The 14,322-nt window shown below is 32.3% G+C and overlaps 3 protein-coding genes across 6 annotated transcripts; 2 read left to right on the plus strand and 1 right to left on the minus strand.

The window, feature by feature from the left end:
- The first annotated feature begins 36 nt into the window (after positions 1–36).
- Positions 37–1,410, plus strand: Mrpl47 (mitochondrial ribosomal protein L47). The gene is made up of 5 exons (XM_076393025.1): positions 37–198; positions 498–665; positions 735–949; positions 1,034–1,193; positions 1,269–1,410. The coding sequence occupies exons 1-5, from the start codon at positions 77–79 to the stop codon at positions 1,408–1,410; spliced, it is 807 nt and encodes a 268-aa protein (XP_076249140.1). The 5' UTR covers positions 37–76.
- Prd1 (pleckstrin homology domain-containing protein pruning defect 1) lies at positions 661–8,795 on the minus strand. 3 transcript variants are annotated; one of them, XM_076393001.1, is made up of 10 exons: positions 8,597–8,795; positions 7,626–7,821; positions 7,356–7,543; positions 6,543–6,737; positions 4,769–6,460; positions 4,479–4,703; positions 3,772–4,353; positions 3,587–3,706; positions 3,368–3,494; positions 661–1,327 (listed from the first exon to the last, which is right to left on the minus strand). In XM_076393001.1, exons 1-9 carry the CDS (start codon positions 8,684–8,686, stop codon positions 3,378–3,380), a joined length of 3,405 nt encoding a protein of 1,134 aa, XP_076249116.1. In that variant the 5' UTR covers positions 8,687–8,795; the 3' UTR covers positions 661–1,327; positions 3,368–3,377. The 3 variants fall into 3 exon arrangements, with proteins under 3 accessions (XP_076249116.1, XP_076249127.1, XP_076249108.1); XM_076393012.1 differs by lacking the exon at positions 661–1,327 and adding an exon at positions 2,055–3,124; XM_076392993.1 differs by lacking the exon at positions 661–1,327 and having other exon boundaries at positions 2,055–3,494.
- Positions 8,796–9,612: 817 nt separating this feature from the next.
- On the plus strand, positions 9,613–13,311 carry LOC143188773 (poly(ADP-ribose) glycohydrolase). 2 transcript variants are annotated; one of them, XM_076393214.1, is made up of 11 exons: positions 9,613–9,752; positions 10,012–10,121; positions 10,199–10,359; positions 10,433–10,549; positions 10,636–10,794; positions 10,874–11,127; positions 11,232–11,332; positions 11,423–11,582; positions 11,656–11,974; positions 12,049–12,283; positions 12,355–13,311. In XM_076393214.1, the coding sequence occupies exons 2-11, from the start codon at positions 10,025–10,027 to the stop codon at positions 13,071–13,073; spliced, it is 2,322 nt and encodes a 773-aa protein (XP_076249329.1). In that variant the 5' UTR covers positions 9,613–9,752; positions 10,012–10,024; the 3' UTR covers positions 13,074–13,311. The 2 variants fall into 2 exon arrangements, with proteins under 2 accessions (XP_076249329.1, XP_076249337.1); XM_076393222.1 differs by having other exon boundaries at positions 9,632–9,913.
- Positions 13,312–14,322: the final 1,011 nt, after the last annotated feature.

Here is a 14,322-nt window from a genome sequence, read left to right on the forward strand (position 1 = left end):
TTTGGTTATTTTAAACGTAAATCGATATGTTAGACTTGCATTAGCAGAAACCGAACGTGGATTCCTACTGTAGAAAATGGCAGCGCTTAGGAAAAGTGTTCAAATCTTTAAAAATGTAAATAGTGTAACAAGATTATTTAGTAATTTATCTCTATCCACAAATTTTAATACAATTTTTAATCCGATACATGGGCAAAGGTACGTCTTTTAGATTCGTTTTTATTCATTCATTTATACATATATAAACAACGTAATTGTTAACCACACATTTTTTACGATAGCTGCATAAATTTTTAGTGTATCATTATGTAAATATTTATTAAAGATTTTTGAAAATTCTGGGATCCTTCTCGTAAAACTTTGAAAGAGCAATTTGAACGTCATATTTATTTATGCTAAATTATAAAGTATATAAGTAATGATTATTAATGTATTTATTGTATTTAGTAATGAAGTTACACAACATAAACTAAAAAAATATAATTGTAAATATTTAGAGTATCCACTGTTCCATGTGCACTTATACATACTACATTCAAACGAAATGACTTAATGGAATTCTTTGATGATCCAACTAATTGGGGAAAGGATGTAGTAAAAGTAGGACGCTCTTGGAGGAAAGAAGAATTAAGATTGAAAAGTAATGAAGATCTTCATAAATTGTGGTAAATTTTGGATGTACTTACAATAATGTTTAAATAATTGTAACAGTAATCATATACATATTTTTTTAGGTTTGTATTATTAAAAGAACGCAATATGCTACTAACAATGGAAGAAGCTTACAAAAAACAATATGAATACTTTCCTAATCCTGAAAGACTTGATAAAGTTGAAGACAGTATGTCTAATTTAGAAAATGTAGTTCGTGAAAGGAATAAGGCATATTATATGCTTGAAACTGGAACTACTGGAGAACGTCCTGCAAAATTGACATATAATGCACTTGGTATAACGTTTTGTATTAGAAACGCATGTTGTGACATATATGAGAAGCTTGTTATAAATACTATATGTGTATTTTCGTTTATAGGTTTACGTTTCTTTTATCGAATGCGTCAGTACAACATACCAAAATTTATGAATAATAGATGGCATAAACGACACATGTTCGGTTATAATGGATACGCAGTACGGAAATTCCTAAGACTTTACAGAGAAAAACTTTGGAATCAAAAACGTAGAGCACGAAAGTTCGTATTACCCCTTTTTGTAAAAACAAATTTTCTAATTTTTATCCTTTTTTAAACAACTGTATTAAATTTTAGCCGTGCCAAAAATCGTGTCGTTAAGCTGATGCGTATGTTTCCAAATATGGATTTGGAGGCTGTAAAGAAACAATATCCATCCGTTAATATAGAGAAGGTGAAAGATTTGAAATTTGCAACAGGACATTTTGTACGCGAATAAATGTATTTTCATTATTAGGTAATATGAGTTTACCAACGTTAAATAAAATATGAAAAAATGGAATAACAATCAGATCTGTACCCATTTGTTTTTTTAGTTGACTAGTTGCAATTTTATTTTTATTTATTTTCTGTTATAATTTTAAAAGTCACGAACGGTGGCGTGGATAGTGTGCAAAATTGCATAGCTATAATATGTATTTTAGAAATATACATACAGATATAGCATGTAATGGATGCCTTTGTCTTTTTAGAGATACTAACATAAATAATACACAGAAAAAAATACATTGAAACTAACATGGAATGAAATTAATGTATGTTTTTTGATTTTTCGTAATTGTCAAAAATGAATACCTTCTTAAATTTGACTCCTTAATTTGAAATGTTTTATCGTTTAAATGCTTTATCACAAGTACGTTTGACTATATGAAACAATACGTAGAGCATGTTCGACTTTGTTATTTACAATTATTAAATAAGCTGAATCTGTCCATGTAGTTTTAGTAACAAATTATGATTTTTAAAAACAAGGAACCGTATAAATGACATTTCTTTGGCGTATGGAATCATCTTTTTGTATACTGAAATATGCAATCGATTTTTGAGAATAATGGTATTTCAAACAATGGAGAAAAAGCCATCGCTACTTAAGTTTTTCTCGACATGTTTAATTAGACGATCCACCAGATTTCAGCACTACATGACAAAAATGGTAATATCGAATCGCCAAGTTAGTACACATCTAAAGTAATTACTTAAAAGCACCTTATAATGGATATGGAATAAATACATTCCATGATCATTTTTCCGCATCTGTACATTTGAAAATAAAATAATAATGTACATATCACTAACTGAAAAATTTACAATTTCAAAATGATAAGTCTTACTTATTTTATACAGAAGAGAGACATTTAAAATAAGATTAAACGGTTTTGTTCGTAGTTACAATTACTGGCATTACTACTAGGAATGTTTATATGTCGTACATGTACTTCCAAACCAATTTATAGAATATTATTTTGTTATTTAAGCTGCTCTATCTTATACTGTCTGTATTATTTAGCATGTACCTTCCTTTCTTTCTTAAGAATTTCGTATGAGTAGTGCTTTTTGAAGTACAGATTATTCTTACGATAAACGTGAATGGATACATAGTACAATATAATAGACATTCATTATAATTAGAATAATCTCACGCACTCATTATTATATTACACAATCCTTCATCATGTTGTCATGATGATATTAATCAAAGCAACATTTACGCTACTAGAAAGATATTGCACCATTTTATTTAATTAGCACATCAATATTACGATATTATTAAATATATATATATATATATATATATATAATCGTATGATTTCTCGTATTCTTCACTCCATTTCATTAATCGCAGAGGAACATGAGATATTGATTTTAAAAGCAGTCGAATGATCATTGTATCGATGAGAAGCAGATTACTTTCGTATCGCTACACACATAGTGGGACGTAATTTACAGGAAAAATGAAAAGTTTATGATTTTACGCGAAAAATTTTCCATAGTTAAACACAATAAACTAATAAATCATGATCAATACATGACAAACTCAATTAAGTTAAAATATTTGTTTCAAAGATACATAGCAAAACAAAATTACCTAACTATATTTTACCTAGAATTGTCGTCACTTGCCATTTCCACATCACCGTATAACATTCTTGTACCTAACGTCATGATTAAAAAAAAGTTTAAAATGATATTTTTCGTAGTAAACTTTACTCATTTTAATATTACTATAAATAGTAGTTCATCTTCGAGAAATTTTCTGACAGCACACGATATAAATAAGAATATAAATTTTTCTTGTCAAATTGTTATATTTATTATCGTTTACTTTTTAAACTTTCTTCTAACCACTACTCTTCTGTTAACGATTGTGACGTTACAGCCACTATCTATTAGTATACCTTATAGCATTTAGTCGACCTCTGAAGGTAACAAATGTCGCCATGCAAGCTCCAACTCTTTGCTAGCATCCGAGCAACGTCGGTGAAGTTTATCTTCCGGCGGAAGCGTAACCATAGGAAATTCGCCCTAATAACACAGAAATGAATGAAAATAATTTTACATAAATTCTTACATGATTATCTGTTTTCTTTGAGCTATATACATATTAATGATCCTACCAAACTTGTGTCTGCCCAGAGCGTTTCCAGAACTTCTCTGAAGGTGCACAGCTCAGTATAATTGGTAAAATATATTACCCAATCGCCACTGCTCTCATGTACTTCTCTACATGCGAATTCCTGCGTACACAAAAAAAAAAGAACATTATAAAACTATACAGTATTTAATTTTGCCTAATACTCACCAGTATACACCAAGATTGTTGAGTTACAGGTACTCTAAAAGCGGTGAGGTCTTCCACAGAGGCACAGGAAAGCGTTTGACCACGCTGCTTACCAGGAAATACTTCTTTCATTGCTACTAAGTGTTTGGTAGTTGTGATAAGGCTGCAAGGCAAAGGTTCTCTTTTCTCTGAAGAGTTGAATAGTCCAGAAGCACTTTGAACGAAACTTTGTAGCCATTCTGAAGCGACATATTCGTCTGGAGCGGCAAATTGAAAAGCTTTGTTTGGTTTTAAGAGTATTTCAAATGTGTGCGGACGATGGGAGTTAGGGATTCTTCTACATCCTTGACAAAGACCACCTTTTAATGGAATTGCTCGTTTCGGGAGCCGTTGGTTTGCATCAGTGAACATATAAACAACACCTCCCTTTAAGACAAAATATCCAGCCTGCCATGGATTGGTAGGAGCGTTGGGGTGAAGTTGTTGGTATGTATGAGGTCTGTACATAAGGTCTCCTTCTTTTGTAGGCCCACAAGGTGTGCTTGGAGGAGACATATATTCATCTTCAATGTAAATCATATTATAGTGCTCGATTTTTTCATCCTGAAATGTTAATTGTCTGTTAACTTCACAAGGATCCTGAAGTTTATATACTATAAGGGTTCATGTAATAATTTTCCACAGTTACTTCTACAATACTTTCAATCTTCTTTTTCGTGTTTACGTACAGGATGCACAGCGGTGTCGCAAAGAATTGAATGTCTTAAAATATGCATATCTTCGTAACTTAATTCTTTCACTGCTGGAAGCTTTGGTTTTGTTGGAGATCGTCTCATAGCCATTTCCAAATGAGTAATTAACTCTGACGTGATCTGAGAACTTCCAGTAGAAAATAGATATTGCATCTCGTAGTCCGCGTTGGATAATAATATTGTTTGTGCATTTGGTCCGATCTAAAAAAATATGTTCTTTTTATAGATACATAATAAAAGAATATTATTATTCAAACAAAACTTACCATTATAACGTCTAATTCGTTATACGGAATAACGAATTGATTACTATAAGTATGATCTATCTTTGAACCAGTTAAATATAACGTTTTGTCTGTTAATAAAGCAAGCATTGGTTTACTTTCTCCATTTGTCATATACGAACTTCTAACTTTGTATACTTTATATAATTCTTCTGTCTTGTCTCTATAGACGTGCTTCTTAAAGAGTTCGCGCAGTTTCAGACTAACTTTTTCTCCACTGAATTCTCGTTTCTCTGCAGCCACATTCTCCTGTATCTCTTTATCAAGATTATCATTAAAATCTTTAAAAGAATCATAGCTAGTCTTTACACCTTTGATATATAATGGATTAGTCTTTTGCGATTTTTTATTTTTTCTGATTTCAAACTTCCTCTCCGTTATGGATTTTAAAAACCTGCTTAACAAAGAGGTTTTACACGGTGCTTGTCTCAAAGGTGGTGGCGCTAATTTGTTACTATTTTCTCCGGTTAATATTGACGTCATGTTACGCTTTTTCGATGGAGAAGCTAAATGTCTGTTGTTTTTACGCTCTTCTAAATCCGACGTAACGCTACCTACTTCCGACCAGTCATTAGAATTTGAGGGCTTTTTGGAAGTAGAGGGACAAGGCATTTCTGCTTTAGACGGTGGATCCTCTACGATATTGCCGTACTGTTTTTCAACGATATACGCTTCCTGTGCTTCGTTCTCCCCCAATTCAATCTCCATTTTTGGTCTCAATGTTTTTCCCGGATCTTCTTGACCCTCGGGCACGCCTCGTTCAGATAGAGATAATCCACAAGCACACTTACAACTGTTTTGACAGATCGATTGCTCACATATTTTTGAAGATGCTTTCTTTTCACTATCGCTGTCGTATACACCCGACGAAGAGGAATAGGAATAATAATCGGAATGTACATTCCTGCTATTTATATTTTTCTGAACGTAAGGAGAATCTCCATGAGCGCACCAACTGTATCTACCTTTCTGAGCGTCTTTCTTTTGTACTGAGTTAGACGTCAGAAAATTCATAGAGAAATCTGCATAATTCTCATCATCGTCTAATTTCATAGTTTTCAGAATATCTTCATGAAAACTTACGCGCTTCTTGCTTTCTCCACGTTTTTTTTTACGTTGTCTACGTTGTACTAAAGCCTCAGAGCTAGATGAAGACAAAATACTCGCTTCAGTCATATTAACTGTATTTAAAATACCATATGGTGCTTCCATATTTTCGCAATCTGAAATGGTCATACTAAGCTCTAAGAGATTTGTGTCATTATTAATCACATAAGAATTACGAGGATTGAGTCTTCTCTTGAAACTGTAACTACCGTCGCTATAATAGGTGCTTCGTTTATTCAATTCCGTGACTCCGTTGTCAATTTTATCATTCGTCTTCGAATCATCTAAACTTTTACTGTAGAAACTATAATCTTTCAATGTGTCTAGACTAGAGCAGTTAAGCTCATTATCATCAAGCTTTCTAGTCAAATTCTGATTCGCTATATCACTCTTCGTCACCATTGCAGTTTGAAATTTCGCGACTAATCCAGGCGATTGTGTCGGTGTTTTCCCATCCTCGCTGGAATCGCTAGAGCTGAGGTTTTTATTGTCTTCCATGCAGTTATTCATTATTGTTTTATACCGATTGTTTCGATATTTTGGAATTTCTTCGAGATTAAAATCTTCCTAAAAAAATAAATACATCTTATCATTGATAGAAGCTACTAATCGATATTTCAATACAAATTATTGTACGACGAAAACTTACCTCTTTATAACTACTAGCATCTGTTTCATTTGCAAGATCCATGTCACTATCAAAAGCCACTCCACTGTCACCAGGTGAAGCTAAACTCGAAGAGACACTAGATGATCTAAGATGTAATGACAATATGGTTCCAGAAGGATTTACACTCATAGGCCTTTGAGGCATATAATTACAGATATCCAGATATGTTACATCCTAAATAAAAAACAATTTTTTTATGTTACAAATTTTTTATGAATTTATTTAAATTATATGAAGAATTATACCATAAAAGGTATAAATAGCAACAGCTTGATATGTACACAAGAAAAGGTTGTCTCTGAAAGACTTTCCATGAACAAGTAAAGAAGGTGATATAATGAGTAAAAAATAGGTAATACACAGATGATAACTTATTGCCCCTTAAATTCATAAAAACAGATTTATTTCAATACTTAACTCCTACTAAGCAACTCACTATTTATTATTGAGATAATTGTAACTGGGGGGTGATACTGATATCAGCATAGGGGAAATGAAGTAAAAGACTCGAAAAACATGTTAAATATAAAATGTTAACAACCACACACTGATATCCTTATTGACATTTACATTGATGCTAAAACAAAAGAAAGGAAAAAGTGGATACTTAATGCTTACAATGGGAATATCAATGCTTTTCAGAGAAATTTTGTTAGACACACCTTATGAAAAAATCTTGCTAAACGTATAAAACATTGATATTTAAAAAAACAAGATGAAGCAGATATTTGACAAATATTTGAAGTTTTTTAATTAGTCCTAAAGAACAGTAAGAAAATTCTATGTACCTACCAATTGCAATGTAAAGGACACATTCTCTAGACCAGCCAGTAGATTAACTAGTTGATTGGTCTTATCTGCATCCCGAACAAGTGCGTGTGGAAAGTACTGTTTTTTTAATGTTTTTGTATCTCGTAATAAACAGGCTAAATAACTTTCAAAGCTGCCTTCGCTAAGAGTATGATAAAGCCATGCTCGACCTGTAAAATATATAAAACTGTATAGTAGTGTTTCTTTTTAAATTAATTAATATAATTTTAAGGACAATATATTCAAATGTACCTTTCCCAATAGAAGTTAATACACTCTGGAGGGCATGAATTACAACAACGGTATCTTGATGGCTGAGTTCACGAGCTGTGCCCCAATATCCATGTCGTTCTATGCGTAATCCATGTCGCAGAGCTCGATCTAACCAGTAGACCAACCAAGAATCCCCATCTAGGACTACTGTACCATATAAACTCTGAACATAAACCTAATTGAAATAAATAAATCTCATTTTATTTACTTGACAATTAGAGACTGAAATAAGTTGAAAGCATAATTAATGTATCTCTTGAAAGATATGTCAGATTAACATAAAATTAACAAGATTTACACATATTTATGAGTCTGCAACCTGTTAGCCTCTGTTCTTGTACAAAATTGTTGGGTATAGGTAATCATGCGAACTAATTAAAAGAGCCACAAAACGAATTCAATCGATCCGCGTGGATTCGAAAGTATAACGGACGAAACGTCAACCGATTGACAGATGAAGAAATAACTAGGTAACTCACGACGCATAAGAAACTTCAACAAGGATTACGTGAAAAGTATCACAGATAAGAAGCAAAAAATCCTAATAACGATAAACTAATGTAGCTGGCGTTCATGCGCGAATTTGCAAATTTAAAAAGAAACACAATAGAAATCTCTTCGAACTGCGCTAGAAGACTGACGCATTGAAGCGTGCGTGTGCTAGATGTTTAAGACTGTGTAGTTATTTCGTTACGGTTAGAAATGTTGTTGGTAAAAATTCATTTTTTATATTGATAAGAGCATACCCCACCAAAAAATCGAATATAGTTGAGTTAATGTTAAAGAACAAAGAAAATATCGTTCAGTTGCTGCATCATGAGAAACCCATTTAAAAGCTTCATTCGGAAGGTGCATAGATATATGTATGTATATATCTATATGTTAAAACAGCGTACGGCCTTGATACGCCGTCGACGCCGTCCCTATACCTGAAGTAACGAGAGACTTACCAATTTGACAGCTTTCGTCAGTTCTTGAAGTATTCTCCCTTTGGACAGTACCTTATCGGTACATAGGTCCATGTCTTCTTGACTTGGCATTTCAATTTTTAATCTTACATGATCCTTATCACGCGATAACGCGGAGTTTTTGAAGGAAGAAAGGAGGCGAAAACGCAAAGGACAAGGAAGACCGCAACAGCACTCTGACGCGCCGTCGACGGACGTCGCACTGACACACTCGCCGGTTGTGCTCATTGATTTTAGTGAAGCGCAGGTCGCGCGCCAATATCAAACTCCTTTCAACCAGCCTTTCTCTTTTTCCTTTTCCATTCTTATTCTTTGCTACCGCCGTTCGTCCCCTTCCTAACTGTCTCTCTTGAATAACATGCTAATAAAATGAACAAACTAATAAACGAGCTAAATCTCTCGTGTCTCGTTTAATTTAATCCTTCGTTTTCTGCACATGGTTTACGCAAATATAGATTACGCCAGATAAATGTAATTTAATGATATTCTTCTATAACATGATAAACGATGCGACATTAATGGATCAATGCAATCTGTTATGAAAGGTCAGAGATATATTATTGTAATAAACACATGTAGCTATCGCTTTTTGATTCCAGTGTGAAATAAACAATATACAAGGTTGCAAAAAGTAATAACACATAAGGGATTATATCTTCAAATCGATTTATAAATATTCGATACCTAAACTATACTGATGACATAATAACAAATTCCTTTTTCAATAATTACTAGTCACATGTATTTAATCTTGTGAACAATAATAGAAGTACACGTTTCAAACACAGGTATGTAGTACATTTATTTTATATATGGAAAAATATTGTTTAGATCAAAGGTTTAGATTTGTTTAAAGAAGTAAATATCCAACATTTGGGCAAAAAATTCACTAAATGAAATGATTCGTCGAGTAGACTGTATCAATTCGTTTCATGTTTCATGCTATTTCAACCTGTTACAAAGCATTAACGTTTATTCGTAGAAAAATGTAACAAATATCAAAATGTGGAGTGTAAATGAAAATTTAATACGCTTGTAAACTTTATTTTATCTTATTTAATATAGTCTCTTTTATGTATGACTCTCTGTGTAATTGTCTTATAATACATTCACTCCGCAAAGAATTGTGGCGCCAAATGTGTGTATACACAGATACGTAACACATCATTTTGTCATCGTAAATATTTAAGATAAACTTATAAAAAAAGAAAACGACTAGTATTATTCATCGTTATTTTAACAATAATTTTATTTTTCGTATCGCGTTATGCATTGTCTTTACGTCGTTATTCTGTCTTTGTATGTAAAGATTTCATTTCATATTACAATATTACATATTACTCCTTTCGTTGTTCCCATTTATTGTTTAAACTATATTTTTTGTATAATTTTTGCAGTTGAAAGATTATAATGTCAGAGCCTGGATTGTCATTTGATGAAGAAATGCTTTCACCAAGCATATTTAGCGATGTAGATGATATAAGTACTGCTGAAAGTTACAATAATTGTAAGATGTTTTACATGTATAATTTTAATAGTTTGAAATTTGTAAAATATAAAATAATTATATTTGATCATGTTAAGCGAGTTCACAGTCCATTAATATTAACGAACCAGAACCTGTGGATGATATACCTGAATGGAAGGGTACCAGTATGGATGAGATTCGTAAAGGTTTAGGAATATATGGTTGTCAAGAATTACCTCCCATTTGGCCTTCTTCATCTCATACAGTATTAATAGCGGTAAATATTAATTTCAATAAAAACCTCTTATAAACCATGTTTAAATCCTAATTTAAAAATTGATATAAAACAGTTACCATTATCTGTAAATGGTGTACCAAAACCATATCCTATGCATCAAGTAGATAAATGGTGCCAGGGTTATGTACGAATGCCACATTCAAAACATAGCATGTACCCAATTGATCAGGTATGTAATAATTTCTGAGCTCTATTGTTGTCTATATCATTGTATTTGCAAAGGAATCTAATCTATAAATTTATATTTTATTACAGGATGGAAATCGTCGTTGTAGAAATAGATGGGAATTAATACAGGAATCATTGCTTCAGAATTTTGTTTCAACTCAACAATTAGAAACTGCAATACTTTCTTATAATCACATATATGCACAACGTTGGAATTTTGCTGCATTACATCATTTTTTTTCTGAAGTAGGAGTTATAACTTTATCATTTTTATTTAAAATGCGCTCCCAGGATATTTTGATTATATAATATTTTCAAACTGAAGGTAGTTGATGAAGAAGAAACAAATATTTTCTTTGAAGTATTATTGCCAAAAATGGTCCGACTTGCTTTGCAACTTCCTGTTTTGGTAACTAGCCCAGTGCCTCTTCTAAAACGCCACACTAATGGAACTATCAGTCTCAGCCAATTACAAATAGCCTCTTTGCTAGCAAATGCATTTTTCTGTACATTCCCAAGACGTAATTCGACAAATCCGCAATCTGAATATGGAACATATCCATACATCAATTTTAACAGGTATTTTATAATTAAAACTTTCAACTTTTTTTACATTTAACAAATAACTGTAAATAATTATATAAGTGAGTATATTTAATATTTTAATATATGCATTTATATAGATTGTTTTCAGCATATAAAGATGAAAAATGGAACAGGTGTGAGTCAGTTATGGAAAAAATGAAATGCATATTTCATTACTTTAGAAGGGTCACGTGCAAAGGTGGGTGCAATAAAATATTAAATTCATTAAGCTCCTCTTTTTTATAGAGAAATGGAATGTGAACTATACTATAATCTTCCCGTAGAGCAGCCCCAGAAGGTGTAGTAACAATTCAAAGACGTTATATTCCAAAGTCAGATTGTCCAAAATGGGATGCTCAAGTACAAAAACTGCCTCCATTGCATATTACAAGCAAGGGAACTATAGAAACAGAAGGAGCTGGACTTCTACAAGTGGACTTTGCTAATAAGTAATTTATGGTTTTTTCTTAATGTTTAAAGTATTAAGCTAAATTGATCTATAATTGATCTGTAATTTTATAGATATATAGGCGGTGGTGTGCTCGGGTCAGGTTGCGTACAAGAAGAGATAAGATTTGTGATTTGTCCCGAATTAATGGTAACAATGCTCGTCGCAGAAGAATTGGATGATACTGAAGCATTAATTGTTAGTGGCGTTGAAAGATACAGCAAATACAAAGGTTACAGTAATACTTTTAAGTGGTTGGGAGATTTTGTTGATGAAACGCCTAGGGACAATAGTGGAAGGCGACTCACATCCATCGTCGCAATTGATGCTCTTTATTTTAAACAACCCCACGCGCAATTCATTACAAGTAACATAATAAGAGAACTGAATAAGGTTAATAATTTATTAATAGTAAATACAGATTGCTCAGATGGGTTGGATATAAAATAATACAATCTTTTATACAGGCCTATGTTGGGTTTATCGGATGTGAAAGTAACAGGAATAATCTGCCTGCTATAGCAACTGGAAACTGGGGATGTGGAGCTTTTCGTGGAAACCCGAAATTAAAAGTATTGTTGCAGTTAATGGCTGCAGCAATAGTAAATCGATCTATGGTTTATTTTACATTTGGAGATACAAGTTTACGGGATGAAATTGCTGAAATGTATTCGCATTTTGTAAAACACGAGACAAATATAGGTAAACCATACTTTAAGACAAAGTGAATGCGCATAAGGTATACAAATATTCACTGTGATATATATTTTTAGCTCACATATTTTCATTACTGGTACAGTACCAAGAATTTGCTGTAACCGAAGAATTAGACCTTTATCAGTTTTTATATAATCGAAGTAAAATAAAACCATTAACACAGTACTTGAAAAAGAATATTCAAACAAAAATTTCAACAACGAAAGAAGTCTTTCGAAGAAGTAAAAGCGTTACTATCGATGACAAACAATCGTTTCGTACAGACATCAAATATCAAGACACAGAAGAAGGAAGAATACAAGAGTGGTTAACTAGTTATGACGAAAATACTATAAGTAAAAAGAAAGATGTTATAACACAAAGTAGTACAGAGGTGAGAAATATTGCTGGAAAAGAACAAAATCAAAATAAAAATAACGTACACAAAGGAGAAGAAATTCAAGATAAAGATGTCGGACAGAAAAAGAAGAAACCTTCGTTATGGAAAATTTTAGCAGATACTTCACAAAACTCTCCAATTCACGAACATTCGTTATCTGGTCTGAGATTGTTAGATATACAACAAGAGATTGTTTCCCAACAGACAAGCAACGATAGTAATACGTTAATAAAAGAAACTGAAGGGCAGTCAATGGAGATATCTACAGAATTGGATGGTCCATCCGAATCTGTTCAAACTTTGAATGAAAATTCTTCAGTGTATTCGAAACACGAATCACCAACGAAAAAAGCAGGGCAGAGAAAAATTTCGGACTTCTTTCAGCGAACATCTTGAAAATTTTAGAATATGTAAAATTAAATGTTTTCCATTTATCCAATGCACTGCAAACAAGATCCTGATTTCTACATATTTTGTACATAACATATAATATAGATAAATGAGGAAATAACAGTTGTAAATAATTTTGCAAATATCGCCTTTTTAAATTAACCAGTGTTAGATCAGTGATGAGATATATTTAAAGTATAAATGTATAAGATAATAAATTACATTTAGTAACGTGTCATGGCGTTTAAAATCTTTTTAAACTTTTTTTATTTATGTTAATGCTTCTACCTTTTTCTTCCCGTTAACTTTCACTATTTTAACGCCTTACAACAACTTACAAGTGTTCGGTTTCTTTATTAGAGAAGTTGTAAATACAAATCGAATATAATTTTTCACGTATTATAAATACGCGCTAACTATTCTAAACGATACTTGAATTTTATTTAGAATTTTAGTCAAGCTTTTTAATGTTGCATAGATTTGAAAGAGAAATAGATCCGCGATTATTAGAGGTCACGTGATAATTATCGACGTATCGCAGTTGACCATGGACCGAAGAAATCGGTCGAATACGAAGATGGCCGCTACCACTGAAATATTAAATACTCTCGTCGAAAGAGCGATTTCTCGAAAGAAAATGTAGAATTTTCCGGCTTGCAACGCGTTTCAGGTAATAATCAATTCACTATCAGTGTGTCTAATACACATACCGCATAACGATATTCAGCTGTTACACACTGAGAGAATTGTGGGCGGTTACGAGAAATTGTTCTCAACTTCCAACCATTCTCTAACTTTGACATTTTGACAGGCGACGCAGACGTAAATATTGAAGTGAGCGTTCGCTTGAATGGTAGTGTCATCCGTCGAAAGTAGAAAAATTGGTCATGACACGTGCAGGAAAAGTTGATTGTTGCGCTGAATGAAACTAGAAACAATGTTAGCCGCTCGTCTTAAATCGTGATGTGCCATTTTCACATGTCACACGTTCACCGATATGTTAATATTTCGAATGAGAGTATAACAAGTACTGAAACGAATTATCGCTCGTTAACATTCGTTGCATCGTATAACTTAATTTTTGCAATTATTATTTATTGTAATATACGAAACGTAATAACTATTTGATCATCTTTTTACGTTACGTTGTGACATTTATTTCATAATTGTGTATGTTGTTTTTTCTATGAATTGTTTTTTTTATATTATTTAGTGACAGAAGAAATAACGATTAGTTATTTACATAGAATGTATA

This window comes from Calliopsis andreniformis, chromosome 1 (assembly GCF_051401765.1).
Source record: "Calliopsis andreniformis isolate RMS-2024a chromosome 1, iyCalAndr_principal, whole genome shotgun sequence".
Taxonomy (NCBI): Eukaryota; Metazoa; Arthropoda; class Insecta; order Hymenoptera; family Andrenidae; genus Calliopsis; species Calliopsis andreniformis.